General features: G+C 34.3%; 1 protein-coding gene and 1 pseudogene across 1 annotated transcript; one reads left to right on the forward strand and one right to left on the reverse strand.

Moving 5' to 3' along the window:
• Window positions 1–1813: 1813 nt before the first annotated feature.
• On the reverse strand, window positions 1814–22392 carry LOC142614426 (putative disease resistance protein RGA3; annotated as a pseudogene).
• LOC142616238 (uncharacterized) lies at window positions 6560–9725 on the forward strand. Its single transcript, XM_075789121.1, has 5 exons — window positions 6560–7439; window positions 7730–8038; window positions 8324–8671; window positions 9010–9203; window positions 9339–9725. The coding sequence occupies exons 1-5, from the start codon at window positions 6560–6562 to the stop codon at window positions 9723–9725; spliced, it is 2118 nt and encodes a 705-aa protein (XP_075645236.1).
• Window positions 22393–24396: the final 2004 nt, after the last annotated feature.

Genomic DNA, 24396 nt, shown 5'->3' on the forward strand with positions numbered 1-24396 from the left:
AAAGCAAAGCAATACAAAAGAACAAGCTTCACTCCTCATAATAGACTCAAAACATGAGAGGCAATTACCCACATCTAGGGACAGTCCCAAGATTTAACTTCAAATAGGCATTTATATAGTATTAAAAAATTATAAATACTAAAAATTATTGTTTTTAAACATATTAAGATGTAATCATTTGCCAACAAAGACAAAAACAATTACAAATTTTTTTTAAAATACTAAGGTAGCATTTTTGGATTGCGTTTCTGGGCAGCATTTTAGCGTTTGCGTTTTCCTTATATATATATATATATATATATATATATATATATATATATATATATATATATATATATATATAAATTGAGAACGGTGTTTTCACGAGGGATGTTATCTATTAGTGGGTCCTGTGCACTGTGCACGAGACCCACTACGTCTTTGAGCAGCAAATTTTGCATTGAAATGTGTTTGTCAGTGGGTCCCGTGCACTGTTCACGGGACCCACAAACCTTTTTTTTCACACAAACTTGCATTAAAAATGGGTCTCATGATACTATTTATACTTTTAAAAATTATTTTGCTACAGTGTTTTTAGTTTTCAATTTTCAGCAAAATAAACGGTATCCAAACGGATCCTAAGCTGGCTAGGATTTTTGTTATTGTTGAAATTAGAGCATTCACAGTGGTGGTACTAAAAATTTTAGTTTTTAGCACCTCAAAAAACTATTTTATCTATTTTACCACCTCACTTTATAATATACCAAATATCAAATGTTTTTTTATCACTTGATTTAAAATAATATAAAAAAACCCATTAAAATAATAAAGGAAGCAAGAGAATTTGAGTTTTTTTAATTGAAGGAAGAGATATAATCATAATAAAATATTGTATTTTATTTTTGATAATTTGCTACAGTCAACTAGTATTTATACCAGTTTACTGTAATTGCAAAAAATTTAGCTTTAACTTCTCCAATAATACATGATTTTTTGGTTCTTTGGTGGTAAAATAGTTTTTTTTTTTTTTTTGTTGCTAAAATACAATCACTATTGTGAATAATTTTATTGTTTTTATTAAGTTTTTGAGTTGGATAGTTGATATTTGGTTGAAGCTAACTAGGCTTATTAAGAGGAAGGGTGCCTAAGGTTTTGAAAGAGGGCCAACTATAAAAATGAAATATATAATAACTATAAATAGATAAATAAATTTGGACCCAGAGGGGGCCGAGCCCCTTGAGTCCCCACTTGGGTCCGTCCCTACCCACATCAAAAGAGTCAAAAACATTATATTAGAGAGACCATTTAGCTAACGTATGGGCTGCTACATTATCAAGCCTAGACACCAAAAAAATTGAAACATTAGGAGAGTAAGAAAACAAGCCTTGTAATTCTGAGCAAATGGGACGAATCCTCCATGGAGAAGCTGAGGTAGAATTAACAAGGGCATCATAACAGACCTTAGAATCTGTCTCAATGAGGATGGGTGAGGCCTCTAGATTGACAACAACAACAACAAAGCCCATGCCATTTAATTGCATTAACTTCAACTTGAAGAGGGATGGTGGTGTTTACCTTTTGAGAGCAAGCAAACACCAACTCCCTTCTCCAATTCCCAGCTATTGTGGCCATAGAAGGATAATAAGGGCTAACAACACCATCCTATTGATTTTAATAGATAAACAATCTGGAGGGACCCAATTTTGAGGACCACTCACCACTAAGGAAGCTACAAAGTAATTCTTGTTAAGGATTTGTCATCGATAATGAAAGCATTGATAATTATCTGTTGTGTGCAACCAAATAATAGAAAAACAGAAAAGACAATCACACGGAAGAAAAACAAATATTTACGTGGTTCGGCCATAGGCCTACATCCATGAGCGGTATTAAGAACAAAGTTTCACTATGAAAATAGGACCGATTACAAAGACAGTATAAAGTTGCTATCACAAAACCGAAACACCAATACACCCAAAGAAAACTCTCACCAAAAGCACGTAACAAGAGAAACCTATAATTTCTCTTAAACAAAGCACCACTTGAACTCTCTCTCTCTCTCTCTCTCTCTTCTCTTTTCTTTTTTTTTTTCTTTTTTTTTTTTACTCTATTCTTTGTCACACAACAATTAACAAGACCGCATGTATATAATAGTTTAGGTTTGCAACATAAACCGATAAGGTTGGCTAATTTTTGTGTGGAGAGGAAGTGTAATGGCACACACCATCTGAAACCAAGTACACGGCAACATTGCTTAAACAATGTCAAGCCACCAACTCAACAATCATCATCATCATCATCATCATCATCATCATTGATAATACCATTAAATCAATGATACCATTCATCACAATAGCAATAAGGCATCACTCTTCAAAAACATTTAGTAACTCATTCCATTGGAGAAGATCTTCGAATCCTCATTTCTAAAATCCACATTATCTTACATTAAAAGCATAACTGCAGATGATCTACATGACTTATACTAATGTAGAGAACTGCATAAAAAGAGATATCCCAATCATTATCTGTTAAGTAAAATATGGTATGAACCAAAAAAAGAAATTTGAATAATAACAGTAAAATAACAATACAATTCTTAATTACCGTTATTTCTATGAATGAAAGCATCACCGTAGATAATTTTCAACTGCCTTTAGACATTTTCTTATGTTTGCACCATTGTCATGTCCATATACCCATCCAGACATGTAAGAATATCTGCACATAAAGATTAACAAGCATCATAAATGCCTGTAAATGTATGTTTTCATAGCCCATTCCTAACAAATTGAAGTGCGGTGTAGCAAGCACCATTCAGATGTTTATCAACAAAGAATAATTCTAAAATTCACTAGTTACCCTTTATAGCGAAGTGGTATTTCTTTAATTTCCAATGATGCACCCTATCTTAAAAGACTGGCTAGAAGTTCTATTTCACCCCTTCCCCCTTCCTTTGATTTGTATCTTGACTAAAAAATTTAATGGAGAAAAATTTATCTAGATATCATGATTTTTATCTTTTTTTTCCTCTTCAAAGCTCTAAGTAATGTTATCTGAAGTATTTGATCCCCATTTAGAAATTGCTAATAATTTATCAAACAATAAGTAGTCAACATATGTACACTATGTTGCAGGTTATGCATTTTAGATAAAGGAAGGAGATCTCTATATGTACACTATGTAACATACGATGATTGTGTCAGGAAGAAAATTCAAAACAAGGAAATCCATAAATTTAAATCAATCATGCATTAAATTCTGCTATTAAAGCTAAAAATAATTATCGGCTTGCAAAATGAAGGTTATACCAGTAAATGGCAAAGAAGTCCTTTAGAAAAAGGCAGCCAGTCCCTTTCCAAAGGAGAGAAGCTGAATACAATTGAAATTTTTAATGAGACATATATAGCTAATGTTTTTAACCATATCATTGCATCTTAACCATAACTTGGCTTTCTAGAAAATACTACTGTAAAAAAGAAGGATAATATATAACTCAGACAAACTCCATGAGCAATCTTAGACCATTTTGTGCAATCCTACATGACATCAAATTCGGAAATTGAAATATCATTAGCATTTGTCATTTAGTGAGGCAATGTGCCACTTCCAACATGGTTAGATTATGTAGCTTTGCAAATGTATAGCTCATGTAGAAATGAAAGTTTTCTATAAGATTGTTTATTTGAGTCAATGATCTTCAAATATGTTAGTGTAGTGAGTTGAAAAAGATGAAGCAAAGATTTTCTCCCATGTGAGATTTTTCTAATTGTGTTGTTGGTAACAAACTGAAGTGTGGTGAAAGGGTTCAAGATGTGTTTCGATTGAAAGAATCAAACCTCCAATTACCAAATAGTTGTCGGATAATCATCAATACCTTTTATATATTTTTATATGTACAATTTTCAGCAATCAACAACTTTCTAAGTGCACTACTAGGAACTTGGACAACTGGTGCAGACATAAGGTACAAGCCCCCAATTATACGCATGTATGGGAGGAAGAGCAAAAAGAAGACGGCCCAACCTATGGCCTTATGGATGGAGCCTGTTAGTTATTGGGCTTGAAATTAAGCAAGCTCAAGCATTTAATAATTAGGGTTTTCTTTATGCATTTTATTGTAGCTATTTAAGCACTTTTTTTATTATTATTGTAAGACAGCTTTTGAGAATTATTAAAAAAAATGTGTTTTCTTTTACACTAATGCCGACTCCAGTTTGCTTGGTGCTGACTCCAAGTAACCCTTAGGTGCTGACTCCTAGGGTTTATCTCTTGTTCTATTGTTGTTTAATTGCTCCATTGAAATAATGTGGTTGTCCTACGTCAGTTTTGGTATCAGAGCAGACTTCCGGTCCATGCAACACAACCGTAGACAACCAGTTGAAAGCAAAACCATCAAAAGAGCAAGCTAACTAAATATGACAGCACCTTTCAAGTTTTTGCCCAATGAGATCTTAAACAAGCCCAAACCAGCCCTTGCAATCCATATATACCCCCAAGCACCACATGAGTCTCACCCCCAAACCAAAAAAGAAGCCAGCAACGCCTCCCAAGCCGGTGACCACCATCCATGCCCGCCTCTGATCACATAACCCATAGCCTACAAACCATAAAAAAAAAAGAGACAAAAAAAAAATCAAAAGGAAGGAAAAGAAAGATATTAGTGTTGCTGTGACATTGTGATAGCCCCATTGCATGTAGTGGGCCTTGAATTGTTATCCACAGGTACACTTAGCCTAAGTCAGATCCACTCACTTGAGGAGCCAGACCCGTGACTATTTAGTGCAATAAGTTGGCCACTGACTAGGGTACAATTCTTACTCTATTTTTTTGGTGGATTCAATTTTGTCTCATTAAAAAAATATTATCTTTATATTTTTTATGTGCATATCTCACCATATTCCATTGGTCTACCCATTTTGTGCTCAAGTTAGCTGTTTTATTATTTGTGTTTTCTTTTAGTACCCACTCTAAAATTCCAAAAAAAGAAAAAAGAAAAAAAAGAAGACAACCTAATTTCTTTGAAATATCTGATTCTCATTATTAATTGTGGAGCTTATTGGAATGTGACTTTTATTTGGGATATCTCTCGATATTGCAAACACTATCACTATTTGACTGCAATTGATTCCTTTGATTAATTGATCTAGTCTCTACATGCACTCTTACTTGACCTTAATTTTACATTGAGAATTGATTACTTGAATTTTTGGGAATCTCAACTGCATTCATAAATATAGTGTTGCATGTATCTACGTAGTGGTCGCATTATGTTAAACCTTGAACATCAATCCACTTCCGAGCCCAGACCACCCTTCTTAGAGCAAACCATAGCAGACCTAACAAAAAGTGTCCATGCTTTACTGGATAGAGTAGGGCGAATTGAAGCATCTCAAAGAGAAACCATTAACCATTAAGGAGATAACATGCTTAGGCAACATGACCACGGTTACTTTAATAAGGCTCCAAACCTTGAACATGATCACTATAATCACAATGGCCCTAGGGATTATGATGATAGGATGTCCAAGGAAAAGATAGAAGCACCCATCTTTGATAGCTACCTAGACATATGGGTTTTCACCAATTGGTTACGTCAGATGGAGAAATTCTTTGACTATTACCATTGGGCTGAGAATAAGAAAGTGAGGTATGCTAGGATGATGTTAATTGGATGAGCCAACCTTTTCTGGGAGGACCTTGAGGAAACCCTTAGGCGTCGACGTGAGCCCCCCATTACTGATTGGATTGAGATGAAGGGTGTACTCTTGAGGAATTATCTTCCTCCAACTTATAGGAGCTCCTTTCTTGAGGAATGGGATTGCCTAAAACAAGGCACTACTTTTGTGGCCAAATACATAGAGAAATTCAAGGAATTAAAGAGGCGAATTCGAATAGTTGAGGAAGAGGTTGTTACACTCAATAGGTTCAAGAAAGGTTTAAATGCTAACCTACTAGGCGAGATTATCACCCGAGGAGTCACTACCTTAGGCGAAGCATATGACCTTGCTAGGAATTGTGAATTGGCATCCAAATCCATCTTTTCGTGACGTTCTAAGCTCTGGAGTATTCCTCCCAACCCTCAACCTTTTGGTAGCAAATCTAGACTTGCCTTACCCCCTAAGGTCAACCCCAATAGCATCCCAATTGAAAAAGAGGACAAGGGAAAAGGTGTGATCAATGAGCCTTCGAGTTTAGGCTCTTGTCTCCAATGCTTCAAGTGCAATGGGTTGGGCATATCCCAGCTAGATGTCCCTCTAGGACCCTTGTTATTCAAGAGGATAATAAAAAGGTAGAAAATGTTGAGGAGCTAGTGTATGATCCAAATGTTAACGAAATCCAAGATGTTGAGGCCAGATGGGAAGATGATCCTAGCTACCTCGCATGCATTAGAGCGATCTCTCCCCAAGTTGATGATTCCAAGGTTGTCTTTGGTGTCCCTAGAGTGAATGTGGTAATGTGTGCTTTAAGAGAACAGAGAGACACTGATGATTGGCAAAGGAGTGTCATCTTCTAGACTTACACTAAGTATGGAGACAAAACTTGCAAGGTTATTATAAATAGTGGGAGTTGCATTAATATGGTGTCCTCTAACGTTGTTTCCCACCTAGGTTTGAAATTGATCCCACACCCTAACTCATATAAAGTTTCTTGGGTAAATACTTCCTCCATAGACATAAAAGAAAGATGTGTTGTCCTACTTCAATTCCTCACCTACAAGGCTGAAATATGGTATGACTTGATTCCCATGTACGTAGGGCATATTATCTTAGGGAGGCATTGGCTTTATGATTTGGATGTCACCCTTCATGGGCGATCCAATTCTTGCTCATTTATGTTTGAAGGTAAGAAGATTGTACTCAATCTTTTGAAACCCAAGCCAGTCGACATGAGCAAGAAGACAGAAGCACCAAAGGCGAAAGGCCTAAACATCATAAACCCAAAGGCATTTGAAAGGGTAGCAGTTCAAGAATCCATTGTGTTTATCTTAGTTGCTAGGGAGCTTCATGGAGAGGCCTATGAGGAGCAACCTGAAGAAGTGAGGTCAGTGCTCCAGAAATTTAAGGATGTTTTCCCCGAGAAACTCCCTTATCATTTACTACCCATGCGTGACATACAACACGCCATAGATTTTGTGCCTAGAGCGACCCTACTTAACTTGCCTCACTATAGGATGAGCCCTGCAAAACATGCTGAGTTGCAAAGGCAAGTAGAAGAACTACTAAGGAAGGGTTTTGTTCGTGAAAGCATGAGTCCTTGTGTAGTCCATGCACTCTTAACTCCAAAGAAGGATGGAACGTGGAGGATGTGTGTTGATAGTCGTGCCATCAACAAGATCACTGTGAAATATCATTTTCCTATCCTTAGGTTGGATGACATGTTGGATATGATGGCTGGAGCAACGATTTTCTCCAAGATAGACTTGAAAAATGGCTATCATCAAATTAGGGTTCGTCTTAGTGATGAGTGGAAAACTGCCTTCAAGACGAAAGATGGTTTATATGAGTGGATGGTCATGCCTTTTGGATTGTCCAACGCTTCTAGTACCTTTATGAGAGTGATGACTCAAGTGGTCAAGCCTTTTATGGGGAAATTCTTGATTGTGTACTTTGATGACATCCTTGTCTATAATAAGTCTAGGGAGCAATACTTAGACCACCTAACTCAAGTTTGTACTACCCTTAGGAAGGAGAGTTTATATGGTAACCTCAAGAAGTGCTCTTCTATATCGATAAAATCGTCTTCCTAGGTTTCATAGTATCCTCTGAAGGAGTTTCTGCCAACCCCCAAAAGGTTCAAAAGGTTGTGGATTGGCCTGAGCCCAAAAATGTCCATGAAATTCAAAGCTTCCATGGGCTCGCTTCTTTTTATTGCCGATTCATCAAAGGGTTTAGTACCATTATGTCCCCCATCACTGACTACATGAAACAAGGGGAGTTTATTTGGACAAAAGCTGCTACTAAAGCCTTCAATGAGGTAAAACAAAAGATGACTGAGGCACCTGTTATGCGTCTCCCTGATTTTACCAAGCCTTTTAAAGTGGAATATGATGCCTCAGGTATTGGCATAGGGGGAGTACTTAGTCAAGAGTGCCACCCAATTGCTTATTTTATTGAGAAGTTGAATGATGCTAAGTAAAAGTATTCCACATATGACAAAGAATTTTATGCCAATATTCGAGCTCTTTGACATTGGCGCCATTAACTGCTGTCTCGAGAGTTTATTATCTACTCTGATCATGAAGCTTTGTGCTATCTCCATTCCCAAAAGAAACTAAATTTTAGGCATGGTAGTTGGGTGGAATTTTTGCAATGCTACTACTTTGTGGTGAAACATAGGGCAGGAGTTGAGAATAAGGCTACTGATGCACTAAGTCAAAGGGTATCTTTGCTATCAGTCATGAGTGTTAAGGTTATTGGGTTTAAACGACTCAAGGATGACTCTGAGTCATGCCTAGATTTTAGGGAGCTCTACACGAGCCTATGTAATGCCTTTGATTATACCCATCAAGATGGTTACTTGTTTAAAGCCAACAAGTTATGTATCCCTCGGTCGTCAGTGAGAGATTTTCTAGTTTGGGAGATACATGCAGGAGGCCTTGCAGGTCATTTTGGCCGAGACAAAACAATTGAGGAAGTGGAACGTCAATTCAATTGGTCTGGTCTTAAGAGGGGCGTTGCCAAGATAGTTGGTCAGTGTCGTACATGTCAACTAGCCAAACATTGCAAACAAAACACTGGCCTGTACACGGCTCTACCCATGCCAAATCGCGCGTGGTAGGATGTGAGTATGGACTTTGTGTTAGGTTTGCCCCGCACCTTTAGGAAGCATGATTCTATTCTAGTAGTTGTTGATCGCTTCTTTAAGATGACTCATTTCCTACCATGTTCTAAGATCTCTGATGCTTCTAAGATTGCAAAGCTCTATTTTTATGAGATTGTCAAACTTTATGGTCTTCCTAAAACCATAGTGTCTGATAGGGATGTTCGCTTCATGAGTTATTTTGGAAGACCTTGTGGCATTTAGTAGGCACCAAATTGAAATTTTTCACGGCATTTCATCCTCAAATTGATGGTCAAACTGAGGTGATTAATCGTAGCCTAGGCAACCTCTTTCGGTGTCTAGTGGGTGAAGCCAATCGGAATTGGGATTTAATTCTTCCTATAGCTCAACTTGCATATAATAGCTCTGTCAATAGGTCTATAGGCGCTAGTCCTTTTGAGGTTGTGGATGGATATACACTTAGGAAGCCTTTAGATCTTTGGCCTATGTGCCCACATGTTAGGAGTTTTGAATCTACTGAGGCATTTACATGACATATTCATGATTTGCATAATGAGATTCGCAAAAAAATTCAGGTAAGTAATTCTCAATATAAAATTCATTCTGACACTCATCGGCGCTATGCAGGGTTTCAGGTAGGGGATTATGTCATGATTTGGATTCGACCTGAACGGTTTCCCTCTAGGACCGTAAAGAAATTGCAGGCTTGTAGTACCGGTCCATTCAAGGTATTGAAACGAATGGGTCCAAATGCATATGTCATTGACCTTCCTCATGATTATGGTATTAGCTCCTCCTTTAATATTGAGGATCTAGTTGCTTATAAAAGTGCCACAGCTATTCCTGATACCCCTTTTGATGAGCTTTTGCTTAATCCTATTGATGCTCCTATTCCTACCCCTTTACCCTTAAATCTGTCATATGCACGTAAAAAATTTATTGATGCTATTTTAGATGAGTAGATTGTTTCTACCAGGGATGGAGGAGTTCATCGTTTCCTAGTTCGGTGGCGAGGGCGACAAGATCCTGATTGCGCATGGATTACTCAAGATGAGCTACAGCGACTGGATCCTGACTTGTTGGAGTACCATCAAAGCTCTTCAGATTTCCACTCGACGGGGTCGAGTTCTTCTCACCCAGGGGGAGTTGATGCGGACACAAGGTACAAGCCCCCAATTATACACACGTATGGGAGAAAGAGCAAAAAGAAGACGGCCCGACCTGTGGCCTTATAGATGGAGCCTGTTAGTTATTGGGCTTGAAATTAAGCAAGCCCGGATATTTAATAATTAGGGTTTTCTTTATGCATTTTATTGTAGTTATTTAAACACTTTTTCTGATTATTGTAAGACAGCTTTTGAGAATTATTAAAAAAAAATGTGTGTTTTCTTTTACACTAGTGCCGACTCCAGTTTGCTTGGTGCTAACTCCAAGCAACCCTTAGGTGCTGACTCCTAGGGTTTATCTTTTGTTCTATTGTTGTTTAATTGCTCCATTGAAATAGTGTGGTTGTCCTACGTCAACAAAAAATCTCAAGATAGATCTATGATAAATAACTAACTATTTGGAGAACGGTTGAAAATGACAAAAAAAAACTGCAAGTTTGATTGAAACTTTTTAACTGTATAAGATTCGTAAAATACCAGTCGTGCTTGTATTATAATGTTTTTTAGGAAAATGAATTATTAAAAAAACTGAGTTTCTCATGCATTATGCCATGTTGAAGATAATAAACTCAATAAAGTCTCAACAAAAAGAAGTACCTGAACTTGTTTCCCACACCAATGAATTTCAACACTTCTCCCAATTGAAATGTAGCAATAGCCCTACAGAGACATTATGCCCTGATGTGATGAACAACTTGGTAAAAATGAGTATATTAGCAATGAAATCCAAGATCAGTTATAAATAGCATATGAGAAGTCATGTTTTATTGTTAGCTTAATTCAGTGACATAAGTTTGTTTATAATGTTGACGTATTGTTTCTTGGGTTTTCATGTAATTTGTGCTTGGGTTAATATAGTACATTTCAACATAAATTTGGTTTTTTTTTTTTTTTTGAGAAGACATATATTTGGTATCTGATATTTAAAGAAAAGAGAAAAGATTTAGACTTCATATTTGGAGGGACTTATCACTTGCTTTTTATGATATCTCTATCATTAATTTGAACAAGAGCAATCCTGGGATAATAGGGACCGTTTCCCTTGGTATACCCTTCTTTTAAATGAGGGAAATAAGAAATCAGCAGCATATTGTAAGGTTGCTTATCAGCTTCTTGAAATCTTAAGTATTTTGTGCAGCACTTGAAGATAATTCTCCTATTTCTCTATCTGGACAAAATATGAGGGCCTGCTGTTAAATATAAAACTTATTTAAATTTCAAAAAAGCTAAAAAGATGTTTAACACTACTTAATTAACATAGAAGGCCTCATACTAGAACAGCAATGATTAAATGATTTTTTTTTTATTATATAATTTAAGAAAAAATGTAAAACACAAAATCCACTAAAAAATTGGAACGATTTAGGCAGGGGCAGAACCATAGCAAGGCTTTGGGGGGGGGGGGGTTGGGGTGCATGGCCTGCCCCAAAATTTTTAAAAATTATTCTATATTATGTATTAGTATTAAAAAAATTAAATATTTAGTTACAAAAATAGAAGTCCCCCCCCTATGTTTAAATTAGTCCAATGATGCTCTTAAAAACCAATAGAATTTATCAATTGGTCTAGTAGTTATAGAGACAAGGTAGTTTTGTTTTCTCAATTTTTTTTTTTTTGTTTTGTATATGTTTAATATCAAACTAGACAGCTTTTGTATATGCATTAGAGTTTAAAAGACAATAAGTTCCAATAAAAAATTATCTTGCGAATATACATATGTGAAAGTTGTTAATTTTATATACAATATACTATATATATATATATTTATAAATTATGACATATTCTAGTATCAAAATATTAATGTTTATATATGTGTATGTGTGTTTACTCATGTGTATGATGGTTTATGTTAACTATGACTAGTATATTAGTACCAAAATTTGGCCCCCCAAACAAAAAAAATCCTAGCTTTGCCCCTTGATGAGAGATTACTGCAACTAACATGTATGGCCATGTATTAAAATCCAAAATTTTGGAAAATCTATAGGAAGCCAGCAAGAAGTTTATGCCTGCACATTAAAAATGAAAATGAGAAAAAACTAATAAAAAAAATCTCACTTATGGATTTTATTAGCTATATCTCAAATTTGAAGCTCTTTTTCTATGTGATTTTGTTTGTTTGGTATCCATTGAGTTATGTCGTATAAAGTTATTGAGTCGTTGGCTTCTTGGCAAGGCAGGTTTGGAAGACATAGAAATATAGATTTCTAGAGCTTTGTGCCACACTTTTTGTTTTAGTGTTTATGGTTAGAACGAATGTTAGATGCTTTGAGGATTGTGAATGGTCTTTCCTTGATATAAGGTCCTTTTTCTTCCGTACTCTCCATGAATGGAGCTTAGTTTTTCCTTCATGTTCTTGTTTGTCTCTCCCTGTTCTAGTTGATCATTATAATCTGGGTTCTTAATTTCTGTCACTATAGTACATTTCCACTGTACTTGGGTTGACTATTTCTTTAATAAAAAGTTCTTATGTTATTTATCAAAAATATAAAAAAGACATATTAACAATTTCGATAGGGAGATTTTTATTGATTTTAGAAATAAAAAATAGAGGAACTGGAATTGTATTATTTATAATTAATTATCTCAATTGTTGGAATATGAGAAAAATTAGATTCATAAGTTCTTGCTCCAGCAAACCCATAGATTAATAGTCTCTAAACCTTAAACATGAAAATCATTCCAAGAAACAAGAAGGATAAACCGACGGGTGAAAAAGATGATAACTGCATAAGAAGAGAGAACTTACATAAAAAGATGATAGCTGATGGGAGAATAACTGCATAAACAATATAATGGTTAAAAATAAGAAAGACAATAAAAGAGGAGAAGAGGAGAAGTTTTGAGAGGACTTACCAACTTTCACAAGCTCCCAACTATAATATATTATTTCTCCAGCCAGAAAGAATAGATAAATTTCCTCAAGTGCCTATAACACATGACAACAAAATATTTTTTATGATATAATGAGAAAAATACTGAAAAAGGGAAAGACTCAGGAAAATTGAATGGTGAGATTAGGAGTCAATAATGTGTGATTGGTGAATGTAAAGGAATGCTCAAAACAAAGAAGTTGCCATCTATCACTTGCTTGAAGCATGTGCTAGATCTTGCTTTTTGCAAAACCATGACAATAGTCATCAAAGTCTATAAAGTATCAATATTAAGGTAGTTTGAATTACTTATGTCAATACAAATCATAACTGACAAAACTTAATTGAAGATAGAATTTTTATATGTTCTAATAGAGATATGAACAAGTGATTTTTAGTGAAATCTTTTTTATAGGTATTTTTAATGAAATTTTTTGATGAATTTAAAAAGTAAAAACGCTAACTATAGATGTCTACCTCATAACCTAGTAAAGTGTTGAAGTTACCAGCATAGATGCTTTAAGTTAAGAAACCTTAACAAATGGTGGAGGCATTGTTAGGAATACCATATACATAAATAGAAGATGGAAGCAACGATCATAAAAGCATTGGAAAAACCTAGGCCTCACCTAATGCATTACTGATAGTGTTTCCAAGTATGGTGTAGCAATCAACACTTGAAAATATATATACAATATGGCTCCTGTTGACCTAAAAATAGACATTTCTATGAAAAAAAAATCAAAAAGAAAGAAAACTCTAAGAGAATTAGATTAATCAACGTAGTTTCAATGTAATCTTCGAGGCAATCTAAATTAATGGTAATATGGCTTATACTATATCATAATTTGATGCCAAAAAATAAAATATGGAATGAAGGTCTCATTCAATTTTATTTGAATCTCAATTGCCCTTCTTTATAGAATACAATAAACAAGACTTTTAATTTCAAGTAAAACTCTAATAAGGACAGAATAAATAATGTCTGTCATTGATTGAATTTTTTCAAATTTGAATACTAACTTCAAGGACTTTTAAGCTCGTGTAAAACTGTAGGACAAAATAAATAATGAATGTCATTCATTATTTTTCAAGTTTGAAAACTAACTTCAAATTAACTAATTTATTAAAAGAAAAAACAACTTCAAATTAATTCACAACATCAACAAACTATTATGGATTTTGAAATTCTCGGCTCACCTAATGAATATCTTAGAATTCAGTCATACATTTGGAATTTCTTCTCATAGATTCCAGATATACCTAATGGTGAACCTTCAAAATTTGCACAAATACAAAGAGCCCTAAGGACCACAAAATCATAACTTAAAACTTTAAAGATGATAACAAGTAATTAGAATTTCATATATAATATATCACACAAAATAAGAGGGTGTTAAACCCACAACCTCAGCCTCCCCTTAGAACTTATATAAGGAGAGGAAGTGCTAGTTGAGATAGAGTTCATTTGCTATCCAATGTTTCAATGAGTGAGACAACAGGCAGAACCTTAACAATATCATTTCTATTAGCATCCACCATAACCAAAGACATAGATATCATTGGCAAGAATTAGAACATACCCATGCTTGGACCATGAGCTGTGCTTCTTGGCTTTTTCAAAATCATGACAGAAGCCATCAGAATCAGTCAACGCCATGGTTGTTTAAACTACTTATGTCAATATTGATCATAGTCATGAGTTATGAAACCATATTGTACTACAAATATCAAATAATAGCCAATCGTTTTAGTTTATAGAGAGAGGTCCATTACCTTATATGCAAGTGATTAGGATCTATCCTATGAACATTTGCATAATCAAAAGCATCCAGTATTATGGTCACCTGTTTGGTAAGACGATAATATAAAGCTTCATAAGAAGAAAACCCCATTATAGATGGAAAAACTTAATTGGAGGTAGTTTTTTTAAATGCTTTAATAGAGATATGCACAAGTGATTTTTAGTGAATGATTTTTATGATATCAATAAACAAAAAAGCTAACTCTAGACTTTTACCTCATACTCGAGTTAACTGCTAAAGTCACTGGCATAAAGGCTTCAAGTTTAGGAAACTATAAAAAATGAATATTTGATTTGAAAGGCAAAAGTATGTCAGGAATACTATATACATTGATAGGAGATGGTACTTGATCTAAAAACAAAATTTTCCAATAAAAAATTGAAAAGACAGATAACTCAAAAAAGAATAAAATCAATATAGTTTCAATGCTATCTTCAAGAAATCTTAATTACTGGTAATATAGTTTACTCAATATTATATTTGATCTCAAAAAAGAGAAAAAATAATGCAATTAGGGTCTCGTTCAATTTGATTGGAATCTCAAGCTGCTCTTCCCTACAGGGTATTGTAATCATAACTTTTAAGCTCATCAACAACTCTAATTTGAACAGAATAAATGATGTATGTCATTGATTATTTTTCAAATTTGAAAACTAACTTTAAATTAGGTAACTCACTTATTACAAGAAAAATAACTTCAGATTAACTCATAATATGGAAATAACTATTTTGGAGTTTAGAATTCTACGTTCACTTAATGACAAACTTAGAATTCATAGTCTTACATTCATCATTTCTCCCCATAAGTTCCAAATAATTCAAAGGGTAAACCTTCAAAATTAATATAAATACATAGAACCCTAATTAATTAAAAAAAAGTTTTATTAACAAAGAAACCTAGTTACTACATACTTTTTTTTATTTGACCAATTAAAATACCCCATTACTACAAACTCGATAACTTAAATATTTATATATAGTAACAAGTTGACCAGAATTTTATATATAAACCTAATCAAAAATAAATTCAGAGACATAATTATGCAAATAAGAAAATATATTTTTTCTTAGTTCAGTAATATTTGAAGATCTACATATGCCATGCAACAAAATATGATGCACCAAATGTGAAATATTTAAGAGAAAATACTGATTTTTGATTATTTCGAGCTTAGAATAAGATTCAAACATCTTTTTGAATATTTGGAACATGGGCAATCTTGTACCATTTTGTGCTTCAGTAATCCTTTAATTGGGAAGAGCTGGATAATTAGCATGTTGAAGTACACCTGTGATTGGGATTGAGGATAATTAGCATCAGTAAATGATATATAGAATTACAAACAACTTATTTAGTAAATAGCATATAAAATTAGAGGGAGATTGAAAAAGAAAAAGAAAAGTAAGGCATCTTAATTGGCTATTTTTGTTGGAAGAGAGAAATTAGAAGAGAAGAAGAGATGGGGTTAACTCACAAATTTTAATGAAACACCTTCATTGTATTTAAACTTTCTTCTATTGTGATTTCTGGACTACAGCCAATCTTCTAGTACTGGGACACTCTTGTGCCTTCCATATCTCTTCCAAAGTGAACAGTAAAAAAATCCATCTTTGATTGTATTCTTAGCCTTCGCATGGATATAAATTGAAATAAATCAACCACTCCAGAAAACTTCAAATCAGCTTTCCGTAGAAAGGGATTACACGCCTATTGCTTTGCTGGGAGATTTCGTTGTTGGCATAACAGTTTAGGTAACCAAAAGAAGATTTGGCTCCAAAATGGATGATCTGTAAAGTATCCTTGACATTGGAAAAGAAAGGTCTGCCGAATCAGAAACTACAAGTGGCTAGCTCACAAGAATGTCCAAGTGCTACCTGTGGATTACAAATTTGAAATAATTGTTTAATAATGAAATGATATCACCAATTATAAATTAAGTATATCAAAGTTTGAAGATTGAAAAGAGGCAACGATATCTAAGCTTACAAACTAACCTTAAAATTTTGCAGGTTAAGGAATCTGTTTTTACAGGGGAAAGAAAACAAAATTGTCCCTATCCTTACTGCCTTGCCTAAGTTCAGTAGGAAGTATCATATTCTTTTTTTTGTTCTCTGTCTTGGATTTGATCAAGGAAAACGTGTTCTAGCCATTTTGGATGTAGAGGGTCTATTTTTCAATATGAATGTTACTAACTTGCACGAGCGCCCGATTTCTTTTCCTAATCCTTTTCTTATACGCTCATACAAAATATACTAAATGTTGATTTGGGAGATTTGATTATGTGAGTGACTTTTTAAAGATATTTATTGTGATGAAAGGCTGCATTCAGATTGAAAAATTAATTCACCAATAAGAACATAGGTGCTTGGTAGTTAGTGATCTTCCATTTACGGTTTCCTTTTAGCTTTAGTTTTGCTAACTTCTTTAAAAGAGCTGACAACTATAATCATAATGCTATTATTTTGAACTGCAATTAAGAAGCCAGATTTCAAGAAAACTGAGCAATTACTGGATCAATTGTTCAAAAAAATTTGACAAAAATCTGATCATTAGCTGACAGTAGCAGCTTTTTTCCAGGACACTTGACTGACAGTTTGTATTTAAAAAAAAAAAAAATTCTCCTACACTTTGTTAGGTTTTTTATTTTGACAGGTAGTTAAAGAATTTGAACCTATTTGTGCACAGGTGGCTCTCAATTCTCACAGTAGAAAAACAAATACCAAATAACCCTACAGACACATCATGCCCATATTTTGTGACTAACTTCAAGAAAGTGGATATGTCATGAAAGACAAGCTGACACAAGCAGATTATTGAGTCTACGAAGTTAAAAAAAAAAAAAAAATTTAATAGTAAAAAGAGAGATAGGAAGTCTGTTTTAGATGGACTCACCAGTGGATATCTATAAGATGCTATATGTTGGATGATCTAAATTTCTATTTTCATTTAATATTGACAATCTTGGACTGTCAAGCTCTTTTTCCCGCGGCACATCCTTCCTTTCAAGGGCGAGAGTAAAATATCTGCAGTTTCTGCCATATGTATGCTAATAAATGATTGGCTATCTAAAAACATAGGAAAAAAATTGAGGTTAGTGGTGACTTGGCAAGTTAGGTTGTTAAATGTATTACATTATAGATCTCATAGAGGCTTGCCCGAATTGAGTAATAGCCCAGTGCCAACACTAATCATGCCAAATTAATTTTATAAGAAAACTATTTATTAACAATTTTTTTCTTTTTTTGTTTTGTTGATTAACATTTGAGAAAACTTACCAGCTCTTCTGTTAGCTCTGACAGTAGAGAATGGATTAGTTGATTAATTTTGCCTCCGGCTATACACAATAGAAATGTAAAAATAAGGGTGAAAACTAGAGAGAGAGCAAGTATTTGGGGCAATTATGAAATGAGATTATCATAGAAAAGAAGAGAAGATGATATAAGGTATGAGTAAACTTACAACTCAATTTGCTTGCTCTTTAATAACATTAAACCTGTGGACAAATGTGCACAGCTACCCTTTGGTATAAAATATTTCCCATCAATTTTTAGGGAGTGGGTTGAAATTCCATGAGATTAATTACTTCTTCTCGTAGTGCCAGGAAACATATTTTGGGAAAACTAAAGAAAGAAAAAGGAAGAAATTAGGGGAAATTAAGAATATAGGGTATTAGAGAAATTGGGAAAACTGAAGAAAATGATATGAGGTATGAGTAAACTTACCGCTCAATCCAAAATATCACTAACATTGACATCTTCAATATGGGCAATTTTCGACCACTCTGCCCCGCTACCTCTTGCACATCTTTCCTTTAATTTGGTACAAGAAGAAATTGACAATGATTCTAATTTAGTGAGGTGTTGCATGGCTTGCGATGTGGGCAGATACATCAGGTTTTCGCAGGCATCAATTTTCAGTGAATGAAGAGAAGAAAGGTTGCACAACCACTCAGGCAAAGCTTCCAGTCTATCAAAGCAGCATATCCACAGATGTTTAAGGGAAGTGAAGCATTGTATTTCGTCCGGGAGAGAGTTGAGTTTATCCCACCCAAACAATCCTAGTGATTCAAGGGACGTGTGCAAGTGTTGGATGGAACTGAGACTGGGGAACGCATCCAACTCTTCACAAAACATACCGATCCCCAAATACTTTAAGTGGGTGACGTACTGTAATCCCTCTGGCAGACACGTTAACTTTTGGCAATTGCCAATGACTAGATGGTTGAGAGAATGCAATTCTCCTAGATTTGGAATTGATTTCAGATTTAAACAATCTAAAATTGTTAACTCCGTAAGAGAATGTAATTCTCGTAGTTCTGGAATTGATATTAGATTTGGAGCATGTATAGACAATGTTGAAAGAGACGTGCAGGACTCTAACCCAGTTGGTAGAACTTCGTCCCCACACGATATCATCAGACTTCGGAGACGGGAACCCGCACCTTGTAGACTTGGAAAGGATCTCAAATTAGGACAAAAAAATACATCAAACCTCTCAAGAGAAGGAAACGTGAGCAGTCCGTTCGACCATTCACTCAATTTCTCACATTCTCTTATTTTGATTGATTGGAGAGAGGTTACATCTTGATGCGGCGATATGGACACCAAATCAAGACAATCCCCTATGAATATTGACATGAGACTCATATTATTCTGGAATAATTGCTCTGGCAAATAAACAAGTTCTGAAATATACTCAATTTGGAGGGAGGCAAGTGTGGAAACCTTGCTGATAATCCTTTCGAATGCCATGCTTTTGATACCAGAAATCTGTAACTTCTTAAGAGTTAGAAAATGATATGGAGTACTTGTCAATTGGCCACATGATTCAATGGTCAACTCCTCAAGACAAGGAAATACTGTTTCTATTGTTGTCAACTCCAACGCATCCTTCCATTCCACTAGGTTGGGCAACTTCTTCAAAACAAGTGTTTTCAAAGCTGGGAATACCACATTTCTGCCACTACCACCTCCACTATTACTTGGTATCTCGCCACTATAATTAATGTAAAATTCTGCTCCTATGCATGTCACGTTATCCATTCCATCTATTTCAAGAACCTTGAGATGGGATAAATGTAGGAATCTTGTTGCACTTGTCACAGTTTTTTAGACGAATTTCCAACAGATGGTCCAAAAGAAACCCACCACTATAGATATCATGTGCCAATATCCATGAAGGCAAATTCTCACCCTTGAAATTTTCTATTTCTAGGCATTTCAAATGTTGGTGAGGTTGAAGGCCTTCCAGTACATCTTCATCATTATTGTTTCCTACTCTTTCAATACTCCAATGGAATCCCAATTTGCACACTCTTGTCTTTCCCATTAAATTTGCAGTTTTGGCTTCTTCTTTATCTCTCACATGCTCCAGATTATATATACTTAATCCTCCTCTGAGTTGGCTTAAGCATCCCACTTCTTCAATTCGATGACCATCATCTTGACCAATGACAAAGAAAGGCAGTGTTTGAAGGCAAGTCAACTTACCCATATTGATTGGTAGTTGTTTTATGTACTCATTGCTAATGTTAATATGTCTCAAGTTAGTCAAATTTTGTAGATTATTTGGAAGCTCTTCAAGAAGATGACAGTCCTTGATTATTAGAGTTTGTAAGTTGTAGAGTTTGGTAACAGAAATAGGTAATTCTTTGATGTTGGTTTTCTCAATGTGGAGAAACCTCAAATGTCTAAACTCACCAATTGACTTGGGCAACTCGCCTACATTTCGCCCAAATAAAGTTAGACCACGTACACATTTTAAGTCCAATAACCTATCACCAAGACTAGCACGAATGGAGAAAATTGTGCGCAATCTTCCCATGTCATCTCTAAATAATGGGATTGTTGGTGTTGTTTGTTCATTGGATATAAGAGATAAACGTCGAATATGAAACATACCATTAATGTCACCCCCAACCATGCCCTTTAGATGCAAGGTTTCCTGTCTTGAAATTGAGAGAGCAAGATCGTGTACAAGATCATGCATCTTGCAACTTATAATATCACCAAAGTTGTCCCTTTCTATATCTTGGAATAAGGAATTCCCCATTAAAATATCAAAATACTCAAAACCGACGTCCTCCACCAAAAAATGTTTCTGAGATGGTTGAAGGAACCCTTCAGCCATCCAATGTTGAACTAGTTCTTCCTTTCCCATGGCATAATCTTTGGGAAAAACTGCACAATATGTGAAACACTTTTTTAGAGATGGTGGATAAAGATGATCGAAGCTTAATTTTAGTATCGATAAGATACATTCGCTATCATCTTGGGAATTCCAAACCATATTGTTTTGAATTTTCAACCATTCACTTTCCTCAATCTTCCAAGACATCGAGCCTCCTATAACCTTTGCAACTAATGGAATCCCATGACATCTTTTAGCAATCTCCTTTCCAATATCTTCCAATTCTTGTGTTAATGGAATTCTTTCTTTTGTAGATACTCTATTCTTGACTATTTCCCAACATTCTTTGTCTAATAAGTTTTCCATGTTATGTTTGGGAAGTGTTCGCATGATTTCTGCTACTTTGTCACTACGAGTTGTTACAATAATATTATTTCCAATATTTGGATTAATTCCTAATAAACTCTCATTTAAAGTATCCCATTCATGAGAATCTTCATTCCATACATCATCAAGTATATATTGCATTCTTATTCTCTAAGGTACTTGAGCTATGGGTAAGAGATTCAAGAATTTGGCTCAAGATCCTTTTGTTACTAAAATTATCAGAGACACATACCCATATTTTTTCATCAAAATGTTCTTGTAATAGCTCATTATTATACACCAGTTTTGCTAAAGTTGTCTTTCCCAAACCCGTCATTCCTACAATTGGAATGACCGAGAGTTGTTGATTGACTTCATTAAGCAACAACTTTACTAATTCTGAGGCATCATGTTCCCTTCCTACAACTTCTGAAGAATTAAGAGAGGAGTTTGTCTCTTGCTCTCGGTTTGGGATCATCTCAGGATTTGCATTTATTGGTCCCGCTTTAGTAAATTCATATTCATTTGCCTCATCACTAATCGTTTTTAGCGATTCATGAATATTCTTAACTTTGTTGGCCATCTTGAAACGGAATGCAATGGGGTTTGAAAATGAAAAGAAGAAGCATACCTTTCTCTTCATTTGGTTTCGGATCTCTAGCTTCCTCCGGAGAATCTCATAAGCGAGGTCATCTAGCACATCGTCAACATCATAAGAAACGTCTTTAAGCCTCCGCAGCCAAAGCCTCACTTGCTCTTCCCTCACTTGCCTTCTCTCTGCATCAGCCAACACAGCTTGAATCATGGTTAACGATTCACGAAGCCGTTTCAGATCCTCCTTGAAGCCCCAAGCAAGGCTGATCTGCTCAGTAGCAAGTGAAATCAGCTTGCCTACTATTTCCTCAGCAACAACACTCAGGATCTTCTCAGCCATCTTTGGTTTGGTTCTGTGATAACAAGCTCTCAGGATATTCACAGAAATAAGCTCTCAGTATTTGGAAACAATGAAGAATTGTGATTTTAAGGACTAACAGAAACAATAATATATAAACGTAGGAAGAACCAAAACATCAACTTCCACTACCCACACATGATTAGGTTCATTAGTGTCTTTTACGTACAAGTGGCAGCATAAATTAATCTGCAAGTGGCAGCATAAATGATTTTAAAGAATTGTGATATGAACACAACGGGTTGCCTTACGGCACCTCAGCTCATAAATTAATCTGCAAGTGGCAGCATAAATAGGTTCTTTGTTATATCATGTGGCTTCAAAGCATATTTTTGTAAAGAATACTTGCTCTCTATTAGAATTTAGAAACTATATGACAAAAAGGAATCTGGTTGAAAATTTTTTGCACCTTATGCTTTGAATTAAATAAATCATATGTCTATCGTCTTCGTTCAAAAAAAAAAAAAATCTATGATTTTTTAAGCTGTATAAATGGATATTCTTTGAAATTAGGTTCGGTTTATTACTTCGTTTCGTAGAAAGTTCTTCCTGGTAGAAAATTATTTCAGTCAAAGACTTCTTACTTTCTTACCTTTTTTTTCTTTCTTAGTTGTGAAAAATGAATTGTTTTGATTGTGCGCATACACACAATAGCTTTTTTCTTTTTTAAAAAACTATTATCACATCTTTAATATCTATAAAAAGAAACATATATGGACTTATATTTTTTCCTTAGAATTGTTCATGTGAAAAGGGAGGTTTCCCTCTTCAATGCTGCTGTAGGGCCGTTCCATGTCTTTTCCTTCTCTTTCCCCTTTCTCAATGCTGCTGTTTTTTACTTAAAAATTATTAAAAGCTAGAACAAGTTGAACCTACGCTTGCATAATGGAGATAGGTTTATAGAAGTAAGACTCCATTATAAGAAATTTAGTAGTAGGACCACTAAAAAATTATAGATTATCTCCACTTGCCGAAGAAAATGGATCTTGGACTGGACGTGTCCTGTTTTTCTTCTTCCTTCAACAGAACTAGTCACAATATTTTTATAATCAATTATATATTATATATAAAAGTAGAGACCTCATGTGAGAGTGGATAAAGTCCTGCCATGTGGCACTCTAATATTGCATTTAATCTTTTTTACCTTTTTTTCATTAAGTTTTTTTAACCGTTACCTAATAGATCATAGTAATTTATTTTTACTATTATATAAATTTAGCATTTTTTACCTCTTCTTATTAAGTTTTTTTTACTGTTACCCAATAGATCATAGTAACCTTTTTTTATAGTCCTGCCACGTGGCACTCTAATATTGTATTTAATCTTTTTTACCTTTTTCCATTAAGTTTTTTTAACCATTACCCAATAGATCATTGTAACTTATTTTTACTATTATATAAATTTAGCATTTTTTACCTATTTTTATTAAATTTTTTTTACTGTTACCCAATAGATCATAGTAACTTCTTTTTACTATTATATAAAATATGGGCTGTTCTTGACAATTAGACCCATTAAACCAAAATTAATTCACTATGAAAAACCTTTTCATAGTATACCAAACTTTATGAAAAACTCAAGTCAATTCTTACCTTACATATTATGACCCAAGTTTGACCATTCCTAGGTGTAAATCAAAGCAAAAACTTTTACCCTCTTACAAACTCTCTTCTTCCTCCCCCACATATAAGTGATACTTCTAGAAAATCTCATTCTCATGAAATCATGTCTTCATTTTTCCCCAATTTCAATTCAATATGCTTTTGTCTATTAATAATGTTCTATGCAATTTATGCAGACTAATTCTCTATCATCGACCAGTGCAACAAAAATATATATAAATCTTAAGATCCTTGAGATTGTTGAAATAATTGACAAGAGTATATTTTTAAAATTTATAATAACAAAAAAGTCTAATAAATATCATATACTATCTCACAAAATGCTATTAACTTAATATTTTCTTTAAAAAAATTCAATGATAGGAATAGTAAAAAACATGATCCTATACAAGAAATACCAAAAATACATGCAAAAAAAATTTCATAGGAGGATTTATCTTTAAATATTATGAAGACAATAGTAAAGATAAAATACATTGAATGAAATCCTACGAAATAGGTTTGTTAGTCATTTTAATTTATACTCATCATTTACGTAAAAAAATAATCATACATCATAATATTTACTTTAAAAAAATTATACATATTAATTTCAAAGTTCATTGCGAGATGTGAACTGCTAGGGTATTGCAATAATAAGTAATATTGATAAAAAAATAGGTTGGTATTACATTTTATGCGTACTTTGTGAAAGGAATGTCAAACCACAAGCAAAATCA

The sequence above is a fragment of the Castanea sativa genome, chromosome 11 (assembly GCF_040712315.1).
Source record: "Castanea sativa cultivar Marrone di Chiusa Pesio chromosome 11, ASM4071231v1".
NCBI lineage: Eukaryota > Viridiplantae > Streptophyta > Magnoliopsida > Fagales > Fagaceae > Castanea > Castanea sativa.